The 23,896-nt window shown below is 32.9% G+C and overlaps 3 protein-coding genes across 6 annotated transcripts in view; 2 read left to right on the forward strand and 1 right to left on the reverse strand.

The window, feature by feature from the left end:
* Nucleotides 1-920: 920 nt before the first annotated feature.
* The window catches only part of LOC149484167 (uncharacterized), a 128,103-nt gene continuing 105,127 nt past the window's right edge, over nt 921-23,896 (reverse strand). For 2 of the 4 annotated variants that reach the window (XM_089701703.1, XM_089701700.1), the window contains 22 exons: nt 20,185-20,269; nt 19,255-19,301; nt 18,101-18,211; nt 17,608-17,763; nt 16,972-17,169; nt 16,664-16,693; nt 15,665-15,832; nt 15,264-15,381; nt 14,863-14,946; nt 14,578-14,618; nt 13,691-13,900; nt 13,035-13,178; nt 12,471-12,569; nt 8,908-9,163; nt 8,084-8,175; nt 7,719-7,811; nt 6,977-7,120; nt 6,126-6,256; nt 5,664-5,843; nt 5,260-5,403; nt 3,755-3,838; nt 921-2,621 (listed from right to left, as the gene is read on the reverse strand). In XM_089701703.1, coding sequence (XP_089557829.1) covers nt 2,522-2,621; nt 3,755-3,838; nt 5,260-5,403; nt 5,664-5,843; nt 6,126-6,256; nt 6,977-7,120; nt 7,719-7,811; nt 8,084-8,175; nt 8,908-9,163; nt 12,471-12,569; nt 13,035-13,178; nt 13,691-13,900; nt 14,578-14,618; nt 14,863-14,946; nt 15,264-15,381; nt 15,665-15,832; nt 16,664-16,693; nt 16,972-17,169; nt 17,608-17,763; nt 18,101-18,211; nt 19,255-19,301; nt 20,185-20,269 — 2,715 coding nt within the window. In that variant the 3' untranslated portion in view covers nt 921-2,521. Of the gene's footprint in view, nt 2,622-3,754; nt 3,839-5,259; nt 5,404-5,663; nt 5,844-6,125; nt 6,257-6,976; nt 7,121-7,718; nt 7,812-8,083; nt 8,176-8,609; nt 8,688-8,907; nt 9,164-12,470; nt 12,570-13,034; nt 13,179-13,690; nt 13,901-14,577; nt 14,619-14,862; nt 14,947-15,263; nt 15,382-15,664; nt 15,833-16,663; nt 16,694-16,971; nt 17,170-17,607; nt 17,764-18,100; nt 18,212-19,254; nt 19,302-20,184; nt 20,270-23,896 lie in introns of all 4 variants that reach the window. The other 2 variants (XM_089701704.1, XM_089701701.1) reach the window with 2 other exon arrangements.
* Nucleotides 9,751-12,037, forward strand: LOC149484168 (cytochrome P450 6B2-like). The gene is made up of 2 exons (XM_089701705.1): nt 9,751-11,152; nt 11,695-12,037. Exons 1-2 carry the CDS (start codon nt 9,799-9,801, stop codon nt 11,868-11,870), a joined length of 1,530 nt encoding a protein of 509 aa, XP_089557831.1. The 5' UTR covers nt 9,751-9,798; the 3' UTR covers nt 11,871-12,037.
* LOC149484169 (uncharacterized) lies at nt 22,346-23,676 on the forward strand. Its single transcript, XM_089701707.1, has one exon. The coding sequence runs from the start codon at nt 22,448-22,450 to the stop codon at nt 23,561-23,563; it is 1,116 nt and encodes a 371-aa protein (XP_089557833.1). The 5' UTR covers nt 22,346-22,447; the 3' UTR covers nt 23,564-23,676.

Raw genomic sequence — 23,896 nt, forward strand, 5'->3', positions numbered from 1 at the left:
TGTTAATGTAGCTAAACAGCTACATGTCTAACAGCACCCTGATTGGAAGCGATAGGTACTGCGATATAAGAAAAAACAACTAAAACATTCCCAAAAGATTGATTATGCCATAATATTATTATCGTGTAATATGTATTTTATTCATGTGTAAATATGTAAATATCATAATATGTCTTGTAAAGTTTGATCAAATATTATCTCACCAAATGTTGTAATAGATGCATCATTTAAGTATATTGTAAATTTGGTAATTTTGTATTTAGCGTTGTATGACGCTTACTAAAGCTTACTATGTATATCTCATGATAAATATCCCATAACCAAGAATTAGGATTTAGGATAATATAGGATAGGATGTAGAGTAGTTACTAGTTATACCAAGTAAATAGACACTTAATACTTTGGTTCATGTAATGATCGACTTTCGACCCGCCTGTAATTTAAGCAAGAAATCATATTATAATGACACATGTGTCTGTAAGAGGAAGAGGAACTGAGAAATATTATGAATAAAACCACAAATTAAATGTTATTAAAACATTTATTCAGAAATTGTATAAATACAGTCGAATAATACACTTCATTTCGATGTCGAAAAAGCTTATCTCTTAAATACGTATAAATGCTTATTGGTATGTCATGTCTTATTATTATGATCCATTTTACTATTTTCGTAAAATAATCCCTTGGTTATATAATTTTTATTATCTTTGGCGTATTTTAAAGATTATTTTTTTAATGGAAAACTAATTACAGAAACTATAAAATAATTTACATCGTTCCTTGAAAGTGCATTTTTTAATGTAATTGTGAGTTTATCGTTATTTTTATTCTTTTAAATTGTAAAATATTTCTTACAATTATATTTTTTTTTGGTTCACTTTATTATGCAACGAAAATAATGCAATAACGGCTCGTAATTAATTTAATATATATACTTTTACACTAAAGGAAATTTATACAAAAACAGTAAAACAGCATTGCGACTAGGACTTAACACTAACAGCTAATGGTAAACATTATTTTGTAATACTATAATGCACTTAGCTAAGTAATTTACATCATACTTGTGCAGATATTTCAGACTTTATCATATTGGTTATTAAAATGGCACATAAAAGCAATATAATGTTTATTCCTTAGAAAGCTAAAAGCAGGGAAATCGTTGATTTATTCTAGTTTTTATACTGAAATGTTTCTATTCAATCTTCTATAGATAGATTTTAGATTTTGTGCTTATAAATGCTTATGTGCTCGGTCATTAAGCCTTTCTATTGTATGGAACTAAATTTATTTTAATTTAAAGAAATAGTCTAAGTACTTTCATAAATTTTGATTCTTTTAATATCAGATAAAATTATCTCAACTTTGTTTTAAACTCCGAAAAACTTAAGAAGAAATATTGACACGATTTTCAATAGATAATTTAAAATTTTACAATTTCTTATTCGCCAGTTATTTAATTACAATAATTTACATAAAGCTTAAAACATCTTAATTATTAAGAAATTAAAATTAATATTTACAGTCTCATTTTTATGTTCACGAATTAACAAATTATCACAACAAAAGACGTGATAATTATTTGAATCAATTTGCTAATATACCAATTTAAACTTATAGATTTATTCAATGATGTTAGAACAATAAATGGATATAAGATTGGCCATATTAAAGACCACAATAAACGTTAACCCTATAACCCTACATCGGGCCATAGCCAATAGGCATGGCTGGTTGTTGCGATCATAATATGAATTTGCCAGTCAGTTCAATTCAGGGCGTAAACTGTCTGGAAATAAGAGGTCATAATACAGCCCCAAGACTGTATTTCTATAGTGCAGTCATGGGCAGGCTACGGCAGGTGTCGACACATTAAAGTTCTCTTAAGGGCCTCTGCGTGTTGGAACTGTGTCCCCACGCAAGCCTACCGGGTATCTTCATTCTTGCTTCATTCTGATGGTAGGTACCCGTGAATATTGGATACATTATAATGATACATTGATGTTTTATATATTGTGTTTTAATATTATTATAATTTTATTAATTAATAGGAATTCAATTAAAACCAGCCGTTTGGAAATTGCTGTACAAAAATGTTTACAAATTATTAGAAATACATAATATTTTGTTAATTATAATTAAATAAATAGAATAAAGACTAAAGATAATATTATATAATATTATTACTTATGTATAAAGTGTTAAACAATGACGCAAATTGTTTTTAGTTAGTTGCATAATAAACGACAATATGTCGGAAATAATTATATTTCTACTGAATATTAATGCATTTTAAATATTCCTTTAAAATAGTAAATGTTAACTTGGTAGCAGTGAGTAGTCATTTTTAATAATTTATCAATAACATTAATATTTTCAGAGAATCATCATAGATTTTATGTCTATATAATAGCATCTACAGTTCAACTTTGATATTAAATTATATAATTTTATTAAATTCTGATACATATAATGACTTCAATAATAAATAATACATCAATTTCATTTATACATTTGTCTAGTTCTCTCTAAACGGTTGAGCAAATATATCGTTGAGTAGTTCTTGATATTCATCCGCATTGTAAAGATAGTCTTCATCGTCTAGTGTCGAATTGTACCTGAAAATAATATTGTTTCTTAAATGAAATATATGTTTTTTCCTAGTTTAGATAATTTTATAAGGATGAATAACACATACATTTAAGTAATACAACAATATATCTTCTTATATATAAAAATGAATCGCAAAATGTGTTGGTAAGCGCATAACTCGAGAACGGCTGAACCGATTTCGATAATACTTTTTTTATTATATTCCTTGAAGTACGAGGATGGTTCTTATGTAGAGAAAAAGTAAATATGTACCACGGGCGAAGCCGGGGCGGACCGCTAGTTATATATAATACTGGAGAAAAATAATTTTGCAGGTTTAATAATAGCTATTTAAATATGTATGACATATTATGAAAAATAATTATATATATTATATTTCAATGTCTTTTTTGTACAACATTTGTTAAGAATAAAATATAAACGAGTAAAAATCTTGACTTGTTATTGCTATAAATTGAAATAATACAAACGTTCGAGTTATTTGAAAACGAAATAGATTACAAAGGTCGAATTTACCTTTCCTTTTTCTAGTAGACTACCTTATATTTCAAGTTAAACTAATATTAACTTGAAATATAAGAAGAAATAATTATTTCTCAAACATTAAATTAATTCTATAACATAAAAATGAATCGCAAAATGTGTTGGTAAGCGCATAACTCGAGAACGGGTGGACCGATTTCGATAATTCTTTTTTTATTATATTCCTTGAAGTACCAGGATGATTCTTATGTAGAGAAAACATAAATATGTACCACGGGCGAAGCCGGGGCGGACCGCTAGTTATATTATAAGATTATGCTCTAATTTTTTCTGACATGTCTGCGCGCATTATTTTCATCTATTTCTCAATTATTGTTACGGTTAATATATTGAAAACAATTGTAGCTACAAAAAATATACGTGAAGATAATTGAATACGATTATGACACGCAAGTCTGTTCTGGAAACTCGTGTAATTTTTTTTGTAGTTGTTTTTACTTAAAACCTATTTCTAGAAATTACATAACTATTTAATAGAAGTCATTTATTATTTTTTCTACGATATGTTACGAGTTTTCTTGATCTTGTTTTTACCTGAAATCTATTTTTAGAAGATAAACACCTTACAAAATATTTTTTTAGTGTGTTAAATTACCTCAAGGTGTCTCTTTTTCGCCTGTCGTTGCCATGAGCGGTGGCCTGAATACATAGCACTGCGAAGCGATTGTTACAAGCGTATCTGTAAAATAAAACAATAATATGTAATAAGATGCAATTTACTAGATGGGAATAATTATCATTATTAGATACATTGCTTTGAGTTTTTGTTATTGAGTTGTTATTTAAATAAATAAAGACGTAATTAGACAGGGAAATAATCTAAACTTACATATAATAAAATCGTAGGAAAGTCAAAACTGTACATTGAATATTTTTTTTAAAGAATACTTGGGCCGTGATCTATAATCGATATAGAAGCCAGAAACATAGTTTTTAGAATTTTTGTCTGTTTGTCTGTATGTACTTCCGGGATAATTTCAAAAAGTACTGAATGGATTTACTACACATTTGGTACAGTGGTCATCTTGAAACCTGAGGAAGGACATAGGAATTAGGTTTTATGCCGAAAATCCCACGAGAGCGGGAACTATGCGGGTTTTTCTTTGACTACGCGGGCGCAGCCGCAGGCGGAAAGCTAGTATTTTTTATTTGTTGACTTGTTTATCATCAAAGATAAAAAATAAATATAAAAAATAATTAGGAGAGACTAGAGGAATGCACATTGCACTATCAACTTGCGTCTGGAGGTCAAATTATCACCTCTATGTGCACTCAAATTGTTAAATAATAAATATTTGACTCTTGCTAATTTAAAAATACATATCGATTGTATCTTTGTCAATCGTATTGTAAGCAATAATACCGATATAAGGAGACGTAGAAGATATATTTTATGATAGTAGATATTATTGGAAGTCGGGTCTTCATAAAAATAAGATGTTTTTTACGTTTCCAAAAATTGTTAACGTATTTTGTATGGAAATATCTAGGAACTATCAATACAAAATAAGACGATGACGATGAAGACGATGCAAATCATGACGATAAGCGTGTCATATAGACTGACGATGACGACGGTGAAGATGATGTCGACGATGCGACGTGCCGCGTATAGCCAGCTCGCTGCTCTACTACTCGTCGCAGAACGTATCGATCGCGCCATATAGACTGACTAGCGGTCCGCCCGGCGCCCCGGCTTCGCCCGTGGTACCTACATGTTTAAACTATCCTATCTCTCAAGTTGGATCGAACTGCACATGGTGTGCGAATTTTATTATAATCGGTTAAGTGGTTTAGGAGTCCATTGAGGACAAACATTGTGACACGAGATTTATATATATTAAGATATATAATATTAAGATGATAGTGATGATGACGAAGTTTACTATGATGATGAAGACGAGGCAGATGGTGATTAATAAATAGATTGCACGAGAAATAGACAGCTTGTGCGAGTACAGTGAGGCGGCCATACCGCTCGTCGCAAAACGTATCGTAAACGATACACTGTTGATAATGGCGATGACGACGATGATGATGAAGACAACACCGATTATGGCAATGATGGCGATAATGATTATGATGATAATATAGCCCTACCTTTCTTGTGACAGCAGCTTGTGAGAATACAGCGAGGCGGCCATGCCACGTGTCGCCGGCTCACCGCTCTGCCACTCGTCACAGAACGTGTCGAGTGCGCGCTCGCCGCTTGCGTGCGAACCGTGCCAGACTAGTTTGTGCGGCCTGGACATAATAATTATCGTATAATACCACTATTTTATGATAAAATAAATAACATAATAAGATACTGTAGGTGTATAAGTATAAAGTATGCATTGTTACTTTTAAATACCGATGAAGAAAACCCAAAATGGTTGTAAATATTTTAATGAAGAAAACAAATAATAGTTATAAAAATTTTAGCTGCAAATATTTAAGCTTAAACAATAATACAAATAGAACAAAAATAAACGGCAATTTTATCCTCGAAGAATAAATCTCACCAATTAGCGTCCATCATGATGTTCTTCCCGCTGAAGCTGAAGATTCTCGGCGTTCCCGCTATAATGCCGCCGTTCCCGTCAAATATTTCAGAGAATGCCTTGAACAAAATCTCTCCATATGTGTTGACGACGGGCAAGTGACGATCCGCATATCGCACTATGGAATCTAAATTTTGTATCCTGTGAAAAGTTATTGTATTAAGTATCTACTTATGTTAGTATGAATATTATGTTTATTATCGTATATTTTAAACTTCCATGATAAGTAGACTTTATGATGGAATTTAAATATAAATTTTTAAATATTAACGTAAATATTTTGCTTTAATTTGAAAAAAAGATGAAAATTTCCGCTCTTTTTATATGGTCAGACCAGACGCCAGAGTGTGACCGTAGGACAGTTGTTACATCGCCACTTATGACGCACTTCAGAGCGGTTTAACTCGCGCGAACTTCACTCACCTGCTAGTAAGGAAAGCTCTGAAGGTTCCTTTCAGGCCAGCGCGTCTCGCCTGCCGGTAGCACGCGTAGTCAGCTCGCCGTACTCCGTGCATGTCACCTGATAGAGGCTCGTTCAGGGCTGCTAGTTTTAGCTGTGGAAATTTACAAACTATTTACTAAAAGAACTATACAGGGTGTCCCACTGTTGGTATACTAAGCTCAAAGGAGGTTATAGTTTTGCATACGCTGAGTACGTAAAAAATAATTAAAAAATTCCAGACGCATTTTTTTTTCAAATAGATGAATTCTTAAAACTCTATGTGTACACTCATAACAAGCGAGCCGCCCAACTTTGCCACCAGCACGTGAGCTATCGTTTAAGATTATGTTTTCATAGATAAAATGCTCATATTAGAGAATCGGTATATGCCGGCTGCGCGAAGCTAGAGAAGAAAACATGGATTTTCAGGAAAAATTTAACAAAAAGTTTTGGACGTAATTTTTTTTTAAAGTATTTTTTACGTGATCAGTGTATGCAAAACTACAAGTTCCTTCGCGCTTAGTATACCAATAGCGGGACACTCTGTATAGTTAGTTTGTTTACCAGGTACCAAATAATTATTTTGTCCGTTGAAATGTTTAATTAAATTTCTATAAAAATTTCTATACAAATTAATTTTACATTACAGTAGCGTCTCATGATGTTTCATCCCTAAATGCTTTTCAAGATATTATAATTTGGCTGGTATTAAAGAATTTCAATACGATTAGATTGCAAAAAGAATGATTGTTAGTTAAGTTAAGTTATCCAGTCATTAACAGAATATCATTTTTATATTTATTTATCTATTGGTTTAAAAGTAGGTACTTACTGTAGGTCCACTAGCTACCGGTGGTGAATTCTCTACGAAGTTAGATATATGCGGCACATGTACCAAGCTGGCCGCCGGCATCGGGGCGGGTACTGGCGCTGTCGTGGTCGTGAGAGGAGCTGCTTGTGTTACTAGTGATCCTAGCTGTGGTAAGAATAATGGTTTATAGCTTACTAGCTTTCCGCCCGCGGTTTCGCCCGCATTTTCAAAGAAAAACCCGTTCCCGTAGGATAAAACCTATCCTTTGTCCTTTATCGGGTATCAAAATATCTCTATATCAAATTTCATGAAAATTGGTTCAGTAGTTAAGGCGTGATTGAGTAACAGACAGACAGACAGAGTTACTTTCGCATTTATAATATTAGTATGGATACTAGAACACGCGTAATAGAGCGTGTGGTAGAGCCCATGTGGTAATCGAGACTGTAATCTAAGGCTGTAGCAAATTTCATAAATTCCGTTATCTATTTTTACGCTAAACAGTAACAAACAGGCATATATTCTGACAAACTTTCGAGTTTAATTATTTTTTATTGATCGTCTGAGTATAGCTCTATAGCTATACTTGACGATCAGTAAAAATTCTTCTTCGTCTTTATAGACGAAGAATACACATCGCATTCTACATTCGTTTGAAAAGGGGCGTACGTTGTTTTCATCAAATCAATATTTTAATTCCAGAGGCTAGGCTTTTTTTTGGTCTTATGACGATAAAAATAATTTGATATAATAAAGTACATACCAAAACGTATTGCCAGCCTGAGTTCACTTTGACGAATAGAGCTTGTTCTTCCATAACATAGGCTAATGCTCCCACAGGGCTTGATACAGCCAGCTGTAAGTAAATTATCTATATTAAATAATATGTATACCTACCTACCTATTACTTACGTCATAATAGTTTATAGTGAAATTTTAACTAAAAACAATAATGAATTAATCAGAATAAATTAAGGGAATTTTATTTTTTCTCGACAAAATGTTGAAATTGTATAGAAGACTCACGATTTTCACATGCCTATTTATTCCAATAATGCTTGCATGCATGCAAAGCTTACTTTTTAAAGATAATTATTTCCTATATCATTCCTTATTATATTTACCTACCCGCATCATTTCTTCAGTAGTGCGGAAGACAGCTGCTCCGGGGACAGTTTTGCTTGATTCATCAGCGTGGCTCCTTGTATCCAAAGGAGGTCCTATAGGATAATATTTGTAGTAAAGAATCGTAGTAAAATAAAATAAAGTAAATGTACCTATCAATTTATATTAATAGGACAATGTCACACAAGAGATAATGAAGTCGGTAATTTTTTTTTAAAAGGACGTAATTATTACTACTAAAATTACTAGCAGGTGACTAACTAGTTACTACCTAGTACCTAATAGTTCTAGTATGAACTAATTTTATATTTCTAATGACGAAGTGATTAAATGTGAAATATAATTAATTTTATCACGTAATTCGTAGCAGTTTATAAAAAATATAAATATAAAATTTCACTGAAAAAGACTTTTCAACATGTTATTATTAATTATTCATTAATTTATAAGCCTTCTATCTGTAACTACCTTAGATCATTAAGTAAGTACCTACCTCGCAACCAGTGAAGGTTAATAAAATATTACTTACCGTTTTTGTCTCTGCCTTTTTCCTTAAGCTCTTTTAATTCTCTTAGAGCTTTAATTTCGTCAAACGGACTTTTTTGTACTATTATACAGCAGCATGTTAATATAAAAAAATCATCATGAGCAAGTACATAAATGTAATTTTAAAATATTATCATATTTAATAATAGAAAATAAATTATATTTTAACATAATATTTCTGTTAAATACCATAGTATTTGTTAATTTAAATATCGATGATTTATACATTAGAACATATTCTAATGCATAAATCATCGATATTTAAATAAAATAGAAATTACCAGGTCTTCCAAAATATTTGGTACTGCCGTGAACGGGGTTCTCTTCGAAGTAACTCAATCCTGGTTCACCCTTAGGTCCAACAATAGATATGCCTGGTGGCCCTGGCAGCCCCGGTTGGCCAGGAGGCCCGGGAGGCCCCGGGATGTACTGGACTACGTCGGATTTGGGAGCCATGCCCGGGGGGCCCGGCGGTCCCTCTGCTCCTTTCGGCCCGGGTAAACCGTCATTACCACGGTCACCCTTTTCACCTTTTAACTGATATAAAAGAAAATCTTAAGTTTTCGTTTTATTAGATATTTCGTAGAGAATTAACGAATTTACTATATTAAAATTACATTTGCGCTAATTCAAAATCATTTATATAAAAATATAATGTAGTAATTTTAAATGAAACGAATACCTACCTATACTAATAAGATTAAGTATAACGTTAGCCGATTTACAAAAGAAATTGTAAAATTCACACCAGAATAATCACAATTACTCCTTTAATTAACTTAAATATAATATATTAATATTAATATATTCATATTATACAATAATATATTCCATATATTATATCGAAAATAAAAATAGGTATAACCTTTTTATGATTTAAATAACCTTTTAAAAGGTCCTTTTAAAAACAACGTCTAAAGATTGTTTAAGATAAGAGATATCCAAGAAGATTATTTTAATTAAATTAATTATATTATAATTTAAAAGTAATTATAAAAAACTTCTTGTTTGTTTTGTTCTCATGTAATCAATTTGATAAGCAACGGTCACAAACGAGTCACTTTCAATAATGTGTACTTGCGTACTATTGCTTACTAAAAACATGCACTAAGTGTTAAGTACCGGGCACATGCGGTTGTGTTGTTTTCATAGTGTTATAACGAACAAAATAAATGTTGTTCTACATTGTGATATTTGCCTTGGTCGCCTTGTACTTCTATGGTAGACGAACGTTTAATTACTGGAAGAAAAGGGGTGTGAAAAATGATCCTCCCATTGCATTTGTAGGAAATAATCTTAACCAATTTATACAAAAAACTAGTATGGCCACGATCGCTGAAGAAACATATCTCAAGTATCCGGAAGAAAAAGTTGTCGGATTTTTTAGAGGAACGAGGCCGGAACTGATTATACGAGATCCAGAAATTATGAAACGTATTCTTGTGACAGATTTCAACAAATTTTATTACAGAGGACTTATGCCTAACACGCAAGTAATAGAACCTCTCATGCAAAATTTATTCTTTGCTGACGGAGATTTGTGGAAATTAATGAGGCAGCGATTTTCGTTGGCTTTCAGTACTGCAAAGATTAGGGCTATGTTTTCATTTATTACGGAAAGAGCAGAAAAATTACAAATGCTTGCTGACGAAGTTGCCAAATTAGATTCATATGATGTTCGCGAATTAATGGCGAGGTATACCACGGATTTTATTGGCGCCTGTGGTTTCGGTATTAACATGGACACATTGAACGACAACAATTCTGAATTCAGGAAGTTGGGGAGGAGGATTTTTATACGCACACCGCGCGATGCTACCCGTGGTGCATTAAAATTCATATTTCCAAATATGTGTAAACGTTTGCATTTTTTAGCTTCTGAATTGGAAGATTCAATGAACTATTTAGTGAAATCAGTGTTGCAGAAAAGAAATTATGAGCCATCGGGGCAGAACGATTTTATTGACTTAATGCTTGAATTGAGAAAGAAAGGAAAGATTGTCGGTGAATCTTTGGAAGAAAAAAATCCAGATGGGACAGCTAAAATGGTAGAATTGGATTTAAGTGATAGTTTATTGATAGCGCAAGTCTTTGTATTTTTTGCAGCCGGTTTCGAAACGTCGTCGACGGCTTCCAGTCATACATTGCATCAGTTAGCTTTTAACCAGGACTATCAGCGAAAAGTGCAGGAAGAAATCGATGAAGTCTTAAAGAAACATAATAATAAAATTACTTATGATGCAATAAATGAAATGAAATATTTGGAAAAAGCATTTTATGAATCCTTAAGGATGTATCCACCTGTAGCTTTTTTAATGAGAAAGAGTGCTGCACAATATACTATACCCGAGATCGATTTGACTATCGATAAAAACGTCACAGTAGTTATTCCATTAAGAGCAATATTTAACGATGCAAAATACTTCAAAGATCCTAATACGTTTAATCCAGATAGATTTACATCAAGTAAGGACATGAAAAATAGTATATTTATACCTTTTGGTGATGGACCACGAGCATGCGTTGGTGAGTTTATTTTAATAGTTTTCTTTACTAGAGTAAGCAAAAATGGCAAATAAGAACAATTTTATCAAATGACCCATCATCACCCATGCATAGTATATACTCTATAATCAGAGCAAAACACGAAGATCACGCAAATGATACGATGCGATAAAAACCGTATTTGTCTGTCTATTCGTTCGGATGTTACATCATATAAAGTTATTTAAAACACTGTAATAATAGAGGTTATTTTGTCATTTTTCAATTTGTCTATTAAATATAATACCAAGATTGATTTCACCTTCAATTCAATTTTAACGACACGGTTAAAATAAAAAATTCTCACTTTTATTTTGGTTTATACTTCTCGCTATATTTAGTACCATATGTACTTTTAGAGATAAGCGAATAATTAAAATTTATTTTTAGCCAAATATGACGACATAAATAACATAAACGAGGTAAATTAAAATAAGTAAATGGAAATTGGAAATACTTCGGAATGTACAAGTTCTTATAAGTAGTAAGTGTCATGAGATTTCAATAATTCTACTTTGTTGCAGCTGCGAGGTTGGGGTACATGCAATCAATGGCCGGTCTTGCTGCGATACTACAAAAGTTTGACGTTGAAACTACACCAGAAACCATTCTAAAACCAAAGTCGGATCCAACGGGAATCGTCTCAGAAAATTTCATCGGAGGGCTGCCTCTTAAGCTAAGAAAACGAACAAATAAATAGCTTTAAAATAAATAAAATTGATATAACTACTTTTTTATAACCATGACATTTAATTTCGTGCTATCAGTGTCGTGTTGTATCGTTCTGCTTTTATTATACAGTAGTAAATAAGTCATTATAATTATATTTACACGAGTTTGTAAAGTCTCGGTGCGTTTAAAATGACATTTGTTTTTTATTTATATTATATAATTTATATGGACCATTGCAACAATTATTGAATGTTACAATATTTTTGTTTAATTAATTATGTAAATACAAAGCAAATAACACTATTTAATAAATATCGATTAAATTTGCATGTATTGTTAGCTGTCGTTCTTGTCATGCCTTTAAATAGAAATTCTATAGGTGGCATATCATATTTTGTGGTTACATTCAAACTTCAAAATATATTATGAAAGCAATTCAATATTATATTACAAACGATATTAATATCGTTTTTATATTTAATACAATATATTCAATAATATTTTGTAACGTTGTCTAATGTTGCAATTTAGTTGTATAATAATTTTGCAATAAATATAATATTATTCATTACACCGATACAAGTTACCAAAATATTATAATTATTAAAACTGTTTTAAATGTACTTACCATGGAAATATCTGAAAGACTGACACCAGGGTCACCCTTTTCACCTTTAGGACCTATAGGGCCCGGGTTGCCTGGAGGCCCTAGCGTACCTGGCCGACCCTAAATATATAAAAACAACATGTAATGTAAAACGACAACATCAACAAAATGTTTGCATTTTTTTTTTGCTAAAAACTTTTGCTTATCCAATTTGTACCAACCTTGTTGTTCTGTGCAGCATGATAGAAAATAATAAGTTTTTATTTACTTTATTTGCTTAGCAAAACAGTAAGTATATAAAAAATAATAATAAATTAGTTTTATAACAAGTTTTATATTGTTCTTGTATTATAATTAGGAATGATTAAGAAATAATATAATTACATCACACATACATACAAATATCAACATTAAAATAATTTTATTTATTCGTTTTAACAGTAAAGGACTTCAAATATAGTTATGAAATATAATTGTATATGTTGTTATTTTCATTTATATGTAGATACCTACCTTCGAACTTCTAAGTTCGAGTCTTTAACGCAGTATTTTACAATTATATTTTTTGGTGTGTTAACAACTTACCATCCAGCCGGGCAGGCCTATATCACCCTTTTCACCAGGTTTTCCCGGTGGTCCAGGGAGCCCTTGCAGACCTTGAAGGCCCCGAGGCCCCGGCGGCCCTGGTCGTCCTCTTCTGCCTCGCGGTCCTAAATCGCCTTTGTCACCCTGTTATAAAAAACGTAACGTAAGAATGTTATAATTTATTGAATACAGTTAATGATTCAAATAATTTAACAATTTTTGGTTTGTTGTATTAGCGTTACAAATATGAAAAAACAGTTGAAAAAAGAGTTGGCAATGGCAAGGGGCAACGCTTGTGTCAAATGATTGATAATCGAGAAAAAACACAACGTTCTTATGACGACATACGTGAATAACAAAGCATATAACGAACACAATGAAAAAACTGTTTCCAGAAAAAATAATCATAAGCATTTATTTCAACGTGGTTAACATTTTCGACTCCTTATAATAATAAAAAGTGGACAATTAATAGTAATTTTTTTTCAGTATTACATGTACTTGTTACATGTACTTGTTAGTGATAAGACCGCCTTTTGTAAATATGTATTCCCATTTTGATATTGGGATATTTTGTGTGTTTTAGCGATATTTTCATCTTTGTTGATTCTTGTTTTATTTGGTGAAAGTATTAGTCAAATTATTTTAAAAATTACCTTAACAGTAATGATATCAGAACCAGCTGAAGCGATAGTCACAGGGCCAGGAGGTCCCCGTTCTCCTCTCTCGCCCTTCAAGCCAGGAGGCCCTGCGGGGCCCGATTGACCCGGCATTCCAGAAGGTCCGATGTCACCGCGCTCTCCAGGGGTCCCGTCTTTACCGGGCATGCCTGGTAATCCATCATTACCACCGCTTCCTTTTTCACCCTGTTTAAGATTTTACAATATACAAGACAAAAAGTATACGAGATAAAACGAGGTTATTGATTTAAAATAATTAATGATCATTGCACACATTTGATCTAATTCATGACAATTGCATACAAGAACCAAATTTGTTTTACTTATATATATGTATAATTTATTTATTCCTCAGTTTTCATTAGTTCAAATGATAGTTGATAGCGTTCTTAATTTATAGGTCAACAATACAACAAGCCAATCGATGAATATAATGATTTATTTTATAATAATAATAGTTACTAATTGCGTAGATAAAGTATGATTAGTTGTTTAACTAATAATTATTATGATTCATGTCATTATTAATACATTTATTTTATTAATACAATTATTTAATAAGATCAAAACAACACATAAAATTTTATCGTCATTTTAATCTTTTAGTTCGCATTAACCAAAGTTGAGTAAATATAATAAAGTCTATAAAATATTCATCTCCTCTCCTGCGTCCTAGATTACATTTCTAATTAGGTATGTCACCTAATAACTCTTCTAAGTGGTGTAATACTCTTCCAATCACCAATGTCTACACTATGGATTCGACTATTATCATTGTGTTGAAGATATAGTTCGTTGCACAAAATGCCCAAATAAACTTGGATTTTGAAATTTTATCACATTTTTAATGAATAATGTATTACCTTTTCTCCCTTTTCGCCTTTGGATGCAGATGAGAGTCGTCCTAAAAATAATTAAAAAAATGTATAGTAGGTACAATTTTTATTTTATTCTATTACTGTTTAAAATAATAGTAAAAAGATGTGGGTTCATTCGTATAAGACACAACAGACTTTGAAAACATCAATTTTAGTATGCCTATGCAGTTATTTTGATCGGCTAGAACGGAATCGTCTAAACATTTAAATAAATCTAGCTAAAGCAATATAATATAACTATTTCGAACGGACGAAATAGTTATACTTTACCCGCTGTAAAGAATTCCGAATCTTCAGTTGTGAAACCCAACGGCAAAGCTGATGGTCCTGGCGGACCAGGAGTACCTCGTTCTCCTAAAATAAAAGAATAACAGTTCATAAAATAATATTATATGCATTATGAAATTCTAGTTACAAAACTATGCAAATATCATAAACATGGTAGAGTTAGAAAAAAATGTATTCGTTTAATTTGATCATTATTAGGAAATAGGACCCTTGTAATCGTCGCTTATGGTTAATTAAATGACATTTTTCCTTTTACTGATACAATAAAGAAACTGTGTTTTCTTTACAACATTTTCTAAACTATTGAAAGATATTTCAAAATTGAATTTAATTAGACACTGCATTACATTGTATTAACTTACATTATTTATTTAGTTACTAACCTTTTTCACCCTTATCACCAAGTCGACCATTAGCACCAGGTAGACCGGGACGTCCGTCATGTCCAGGGTCACCACGATCGCCTTTAACTCCTCTATCTCCTTTTGGACCAGAATAGCCCTATAGTAGAAACAATAAATGTATTTTACAGAATGTTTTGTTTTATGTATTTGTAGAGGCCTGTATTTCCTATTCTATCACTATTTAATCAGAGTATTCAACAGCTATGGCAGGTATTCAAAGTTCAACTTATCAAAAATGCTCATTCTTTTTCTTTAAAATTATAGCAAACAATACCAAATAACTTGTAATCACACTCAAGTTGTAATTCTGTTTATTTTAATTGATCAAGAAATATTTTTTAAATAAATAAATATTAATAAGGATCATCAAAATAACTTACACGGTCACCTTTCGGTCCGGTCTGCCCCACAAGTCCTCTTTCACCTTTAGGGCCTGGAAATCCTCGTTCACCCTGAAGTCCTATAGGGCCTGGCTGTCCCGCATCCCCTTTTGGCCCTGGCGCTCCAGGTCTGCCTATAGCCCCTCCGTAGGAACCCAATAATGATTCCTATAAAAAAATAAACATAAATCATATGATATTTAAATAAGGGATTTCATAATGTTAACATTATTGGATAATATTAGATACGAATACTAATTAAGACGTAATGGTCTTACTACAAAAAGATAATCTGAAAAATCGATGTCACCTTGTTTAAAGCTGTTTTTGAATACGTTAAAAATAAATTCAATTCATTCAAGAGTTAGTTTATTCAAGTATGTGTTGAATACGGGTAAATTAAGTTTTATAGTAAGACCGTCAGCTTCTAGAAAATACAAGTCAATATGCATGTGTATTGTGTAACTCAAACTTCCAAACAAGTACACTTCTTTAAGCCGCAATAACTTCTATATCATACAACTTTTAACGCATATTATTGTTGGATAAGCAGAAGTTTGACCACAAACAGGGAGAATCAATTTCCTTATCTTTATAGTGTCGTATATTCTCGTATCTATCAAGAGGAAGCCGCTGTAAAGTTTGTCTCGCCTGTTTACGAAAGACAAAGTTTTCTTGGGTCATTAAATTTTATTGGTACTGAAATTTGTATAAAAACTTATAATATCTGGCTTATAAATCATTATTGTTTTGTATCTTATAATAATTGTATTTCGGGCGTTTAAAAGTGTTATTTTATATAATTATTTCTTTTAATATAGACAATTATACTATTGTGCGTTTAATTTTAAAATTTCTGAAATTATACACTTTTTAGTGAAATATGATGTGTAATAAATAATGTGTATGACTACAATGCATGCAATGAATGCTTATATTAAATTAGTATTAGTATTAATAATAAAGTGGTTATCTACGTTGTTTAAACATTTATCTTACCTTGTAAATCTGTCTAGGCTTCCAATTGGACTATAAATAAAAGAAAAGGTTGTATGAAATTCATAAAACGATCATTAACACCAAATTATGTTTAATGTGTCAATGAATTAGATTACTGCAACATCTTAATGCTTAGCTATGCTTTTGAGTAAATTTATATTGAGTCAAATGATATTATAATACTATTATGAGGCATAAGATTTGAAGAAGCATTTAAAGAAAGAAGATAATAGATATACAAAGATAAGAACATAGTTATAGAGTTTTACAACACACTTTTAAATTATTTAACGTTTGAGTAAGCTTACTTCAAAGTTATTGTAATCAGAGGAACCAGGGTTCCCAGGAGGGCCCGGTGGCCCCGGGCTGCCAGGCCTTCCATCGACACCAGGCTCTCCCTTTTGACCGGGCTGGCCTTCTGGTCCCCGAACACCATCATCACCTCGATCACCCTTCTCTCCTCTTGGTCCCATAGCACCACGTTCACCCGCAGGGCCCATTTGTCCCTAGAATTAATGTTTTTTTTTAAACATTTAGAGAATATACAAAATTCGATCGCTAAGCGGGATTCAAACCCACGTCCTTCGCTTTACCGTGGCGGTGCCACAAGTAGCTTAAAATAATTATAAATTGCATTCAATGCTCTATGATACTGAAATAAACACTAATTTTTGTCAACAAAATAATTGAAAGCTATACACAATATTATGAAACGATATAAAAGCATCACGTCAATATTTAATATGCGTAATACACATACAATATACATATGTAAGTATAATAAAAACTAAAATTAATGTGTACTAATTCCTGATGACGTCAACCTTTTGAAAATATATAATTCAACTTGCTATTCACATTTTTCTCGGAAAGAACATTCAATTATATTATTAGAAGAGATACGGTAACATTTCTAAGGAAAATGAACTTCTTTGTGTACTCACGGGTATTCCTGGAGGGCCCGTTCGTCCATCCGCACCAATTAAGCCCGGGGGCCCTGGTGGTCCCTGCAGTTCGGGAGCTGTTTCTAATAGAGCCAGTATGGTACTTGAATTGCAACCACATTGTCCGAGTGATACGTAGTTTTCGCCGAAGATTTGCTGTGAGAAATTATTAATTTTAATGTGAAAATATAGATATTTTGTATGATAGTAGAATTATAATAAAAATATCTTAATAACAACGATTAACATTAATTAGCGTGTTTAATTATATTTATTACTTTACGCTCGTTAAACAATCCTAATTGTAACTAGAAAAAGTCTGGGGATGGTTGAACATACATAGTTTTATTACCAACCTTCACGCTCGTCACCTAAGGACATCCGAATGAATGAATTGCATGAAAAAGACAAAATATGTTGTTTAAAAAATACCTTACATTTTTAGAAAATTGAAAAGTATGATAGAGGATATATTATATAACATAACGCTTACATCGTCTCCAGATCCTGATGATTCAGCAATTGTTGTTGCGCCTGGAGTTCCTGGAGGCCCTGGAGGGCCTGGAGGTCCCGGAGGGCCACGTATAGATTCTCCTGGAGGGCCCTATAGTATAGATAAAAATTATTTTATAATTATGAAATTCGAAATAAATGTTCCCTATCATTTGAATAAAGCGTTCATAATATCGATTAATTTCGTTGTAGCAGTATAAGTTAATCGAATTAAATAGACTAGGTAAATTGCCAATTTTGTAATCTCTTGTTACATCAATTTAGCCAATGTTACCGCGTATCGTTTGCGAATGCCTGGTGTTACAATCAACATACAGTGTTAAGTGTTTGCTAATAGCTCTACATCATTGTTTAATCCCGGAATACGACTATTTACTCTTTACGATACGACTACATTCAATCCCTTCTCGTATATGCAGTAATAGACATATACATATGTACTTGTAAAGTACGATTGGAAGACGAGCCTCGGCGGATTTGAAAAGAAAGTTTCAGTCGTTCATTCCTACTCGTTTAAATCGATAAGAAAACTAGTTTTAAGTGCTTCGTACCACAGTATGTGTACCATTTGAGTTAAAACTTTAGAGCTGTGAAAGAAACTATTTTCAAGCAAATGGTTGTATTTAATGTATTTCCGACGAAACATTTATTTCCTATTTAATTGAAAGTTTAATTTAATATTATAATAAAAGGTATTTTCCATGTTTTTAGCTCCAATAAAATACTTCGTTAGCTATAATATCGTATCTGATGTCGTATACACTAAAACACACTGCTAAAGGGTGTAACATCAATAAATCGTAAAACAAAACACTGGGATTCCTTTGTGCGGTATCCGTAAATTTTGCGATTACATTATTTTTATTTATTATTTATCACTTTATCATTGCTATACAAATGTTAAATATTATTTTTAACTGGGAAAAATGCAGGTTGTAATTAATAAACAATATGACATACTTATTATGCATTATTTACATCCGCTTACATTAATTTTTTAAGGGATTATTAACCCCCAAATTCGTAACAAGTTCAATAAATAAATATGTTCAATAGAAGTGTGATTTCCTTTATTATATTTAAACCAGAATAATTTAAAGGGATTAATATTGAATTATAAAACAAAAATCTTGCCCTTGGTCCTCTTTCTCCCTTTTCGCCTCGTAATATTGGTGGATAGCCTGAAAACAAACAAAAAATACAATTAATATAATTTCCTTTTTCATCATTAATCAATACATAAGTATTTAAAGTTAAAAATGAGAACATAGAGTATATATCTATTTCAACTCGAAAGTGTATACGCTTCCAATATTTCGTGATTAGTTCCTCCCTACATGTAAATATTATAATGTTTGCGCAACTAGTGTTCATACAATCCTACTTCCTAGTGTATTTAAAGTCATACATTTATACAAGCACTCTTGAACTAAATTTCTCTTACACTCCTTAAGCTCCCATTACCCTAACTATAAGTAAACATTTTAGTACGTTTCTAAGTTCTGCATGAGTTGATAAGTCACCCACAGCAATTGCGTATCGTTTGAACAAACAGTCGTTAATCCAAACAAACATGGGAACCGCACGATCTTAACGCCTAAAGAGTTATACTTCCCCTATGAGTCTTGAACTATGGGATTAGACTTTCAATTATTTGTGTTACTTTAAGATCGGGTTCGGGTATGTTTGAACTGGGGATATTATGTTATTGATTCCTAATTGTTAACGCTCTTTATTCACTTTGAAATTAAATTTATATATTTTTATGTGTCACATCACTTTTAGGTACCAATATGGATCGTAATTAAGACTAAATTGAAAAGGTAAAATAAACAATTGACATTTTCAAACTTAATTTCGAAGACTTTGTGTACCTACTAATCAAAAGCTTTTAGTATAGACATTCGAGTATGCTATACTACACTACCTAACTATGTATGTATGTACCTACTACTAATTACATTTCTTCTACATTACTCAGCGTTCCCTCTGGACATTAAGAGCATAGGTTTTGCTGGTCTCCATACAAACTAAAACTCTTAAAGACATTACGTGTCCTATTACCATTTAGACCGGGGGGCGGCGGTGGGAACGGCGGGATGGTCCCGTACCTCCCAGACCCCTCCACGTCCCCCTCTTCCTGGTCCACCTGTGAAACAATTAATTACATAGAATGCATGTTTAAATACATCTGCTGCCATAATTAAGCGGCTTACAGTCTGTTTATCTTCTAAAGCGTGAGCTCGTTGCTCAGATTTTTTGCACGATTGCAAAATGCTTTGTTTTCGTTTGTTTTATTTGAGTTTGAGATTGTTTGTAGGGGATTAGACGATTTAGACGTACAATGCGGAGACGGTCACATGAAGCGGTGAATTTGTGCTTATACTAGGTGGCATTTAGTTTTTGACATTGTTAGATAAATTTTTGTATGAGAAATCAAAGCATGACTTCAATTTATCGTGAGTTATGTTATGACAATCAGTTATTTTAAGTCAGACCATTTTTTTCAATTTGTTTTTAATGAACGTTTTTATTCCATTACTCTCATTTAGATAACCGTTGTATTTTTAGTATAATGTATTTATAGAAACGTGTAAAAATAAAGTTAGATCCCTGTAGAAGATTCGAATAGTACCTAATTAAATAATTAACTAAAATAGCTTTCACACATGTTAGTTCGTGTTTATTCTGGTTTTCATCAGCGGAGTAAAATTAACTTGGTATAGGTACTTAACAAATTTGCTTCAAGTCGAATAAATACAGTTAAATAAGTACCCATTTCCTATAAGTACGTGAAAATAGGATTTAATTATTATATTACTGTAGGAATAATAAATTTTATGTTATTATTTTACACTTCAATAATTTCAAGCTTTTATTTATATTTCTGCTTATGAAGTATGTTTAAGATCTTTTTTAACTCTAATTTGTTTGTGTATACACATAACTTAAAAGGTAATTATTATGTGTTTATTTTTTATAATAATCGATGCAATGTCCAAATTTATACATTTGAACTTATCTAAAAAAAAATATCTATGATCTAATTATGCTAGATACGAACTCTACACTTACTCTATATATAGCTCTACGCCTTATTTCAAAGTTCAAGCTTTAAAAATAAGGAGAAACGCTCAATGAAATACTTCAGTGACATACTATCATCGTATTTATGACCACTATTGACCTGTTAAAACATGGCGCCTAACGAAAATCAAACAATTGTTCAGGACATATATGGCACAATTTTGCTATCTATTTCTGTTGTGGTTATAGTGATAAGAGCGATAAGCGGTATTGGATTATTTTCGTAGATATTATAGAAATTTGACACGTGGTTTTAAATGTATTAACGGTACATTGAATATGTTGTATGAAAGTTTAGTTTAAGCCTAATTTAACCAACATTCTGCGGTTTAGTGTTTAGTTTATAGATTACAATTTCAAAGATGATTTTAGTTGAAATGCGCCTTATATTTTTTGAACTGAAACTTCAGTTGAGAGTAAAATTTCAAGGTCGCGTCATGGTACTACCATCACGTCATGGAGTAAGGCGCCGCTTTTTGTATATTTGAATTTTCACGTGAAGAACTTTCACTTCTGACACGTGTGATCTGCAGTACACACACACTTCAGTGTATGTATTTCAATACATACACGAGCTCCAGTCAATTGGCTACAGACGCAATTATTTCTTTCATTAAATACCAATCATAATATTAATTATCAATAAAAATAACGAGAATTTTCAACATAACCGAAGCTTTAACGATAGCAAGCCAGTGCCCGGCTAAATGTTTGCATAACGACTTATTTGTTTACATTTAGCGGTAAAGTAAATATCGTTCCGCGTCGGGAATTATTTTGAGGTTTTCGAAGGAATATTTGCACGTAAATAAGTATTATAGATTTAAATGAACGATAACGTGCTTGATAACCGGGGACCGTTTAATATTCAGGACATATAAGTTTTCAAGGAATAACTGGAGTTATGTCGTTTTTTAGCGGTTGACAACAAGTCTCACCAATAAGAGTCTATAATAATTCGTTTTATGTTGGAAAAGAAATTGAGGCTTGTAGGCTTGAGTCTGTTTATCGGATGTTCATAGAAAATATCTAGTAGATTTTGCTTTGTTGGTTTAAAATGTATCTTTGAATTCATATTATGTGACGCCAGACCGTTAATGGGGCATGGCTTTATAAGAACATTAATTGCATTCATCAGTCGTGCGCTAGACGCGTTCGGAATCGGACGTGATTAGTGCTAGCACAGTAAGGAATTCACATTCGCGCTACGCGCGGCTTTGCCGCTGCATGAACTTTTATAATGAGTTGTAAAACACTCATTGTAAATGAGCTGTTGGCGTTCATCCAAAATGCCATCGATACAATGGACGAGGTTAGCATCATGCAAATCTGCAAAACTAACTTTAACGAGGAGGAAATCAGCAGTGGCAAGGTGCTACTCTACCAAACGCTGGACAAGATTGCCACGATGCCGTCCCGCCGCAGGAACGGGGGTGAAAAATGTATACAGGACATCATCAGCCTATTGAAGGTGACTGATCCCGATGACGTGCCCGATTTCGTCGCAAAGGAGTTGCATAAACTTCCACCGGTGGGATTCGATCACGTCGATGTTACGAGGCTCCTTAAGGACATCACATTCCTTAAGGCGAGTCTGGCCGAGGTACACACCAAGTTGGAGGCTTCAGAGAAGACCATCTCCGATTTACGAGTCGAGTTAGCGACATATCGCGATGCGCATGCAATATGTAGGTCACCCGTGCCGTCATATGTGAATGCACGACGCGGAGCGCAAAATGCATACGTCGGCATTTTAACCGCTGATGTTGTCGTGTCGCCGACCGCCGATGACCCGAGTGATGCCCCGCGCCCCGCTCCCGTTACCTCTCCCCCGGAGAAGACATCGCATGTCACGTTGCCAGCTGCTCCTCAACGTGACTACGCCGCCGCAGCCGCAAAAATGACTGCGACCCCAAAACAATCAAAAGGAGTAAACGCACCCGTGCGAAAAAGTTTACCTTCAAAAACGAAGGGCGTCGACGAGGATGGCTTCACAAAAGTACATAAGAAAAGGAAGCTGACTCGTCAGAACAAGTGTGGCACCGCAACGAGGGATCCAAACTTGCGGATGCGCGCAGAGGTGCCGACGACGCCGCTCTACGTGTCTCGTGTGCACTACTGTACCAAGACTGAAGATGTTGTCGAGTACTTGCATGCGAAGACAGGTTTGAGTCTGCGAGTGGAACGGCTGGAGTCTCGCCATAAAGTGAGCTTCAACTCCTTCGTGGTGAGAGTGCCGACCGCCAAGCTGAGCGTCTACATGGACGAAGGGTTTTGGCCGCAGGGAGTTGTGTTTCGCCGCTTCCGCGGACGGATACCCGGCCCCCCGGAATCGCGTCACACGCCGAAGACATAGCGTGTATTATTTTAGTATTTAAGTAGTTTTAAGTTCATATGGGCCGTAGTTTTAAAGTTATATTAAGACCTTTAACTGTAACTACATTTGTTGCCTGAAATAAACAAATAAATAAAAAAAAAAAAAATAAATAAAAAAAAATAAAATAAAAAAATAAAATTTATTTGCCTTCGACTGTTTCTGTTATTTTGGTTTTTTAGTACAATAAGGTTTATGTTCAAACGTATTTATACGACAATTACAATGAATTTCATCTTCAAGATATTTTGCAAACAGAGAATAGGAAGCTGCATTTTCTAGTATTCATATAAGCTCCAATTTTTATTGATATTT

The sequence above is a fragment of the Colias philodice genome, chromosome 12 (assembly GCF_061535455.1).
Source record: "Colias philodice isolate Cphi_HAF_F1 chromosome 12, ilColPhil1 Martin Lab GWU primary, whole genome shotgun sequence".
NCBI lineage: Eukaryota > Metazoa > Arthropoda > Insecta > Lepidoptera > Pieridae > Colias > Colias philodice.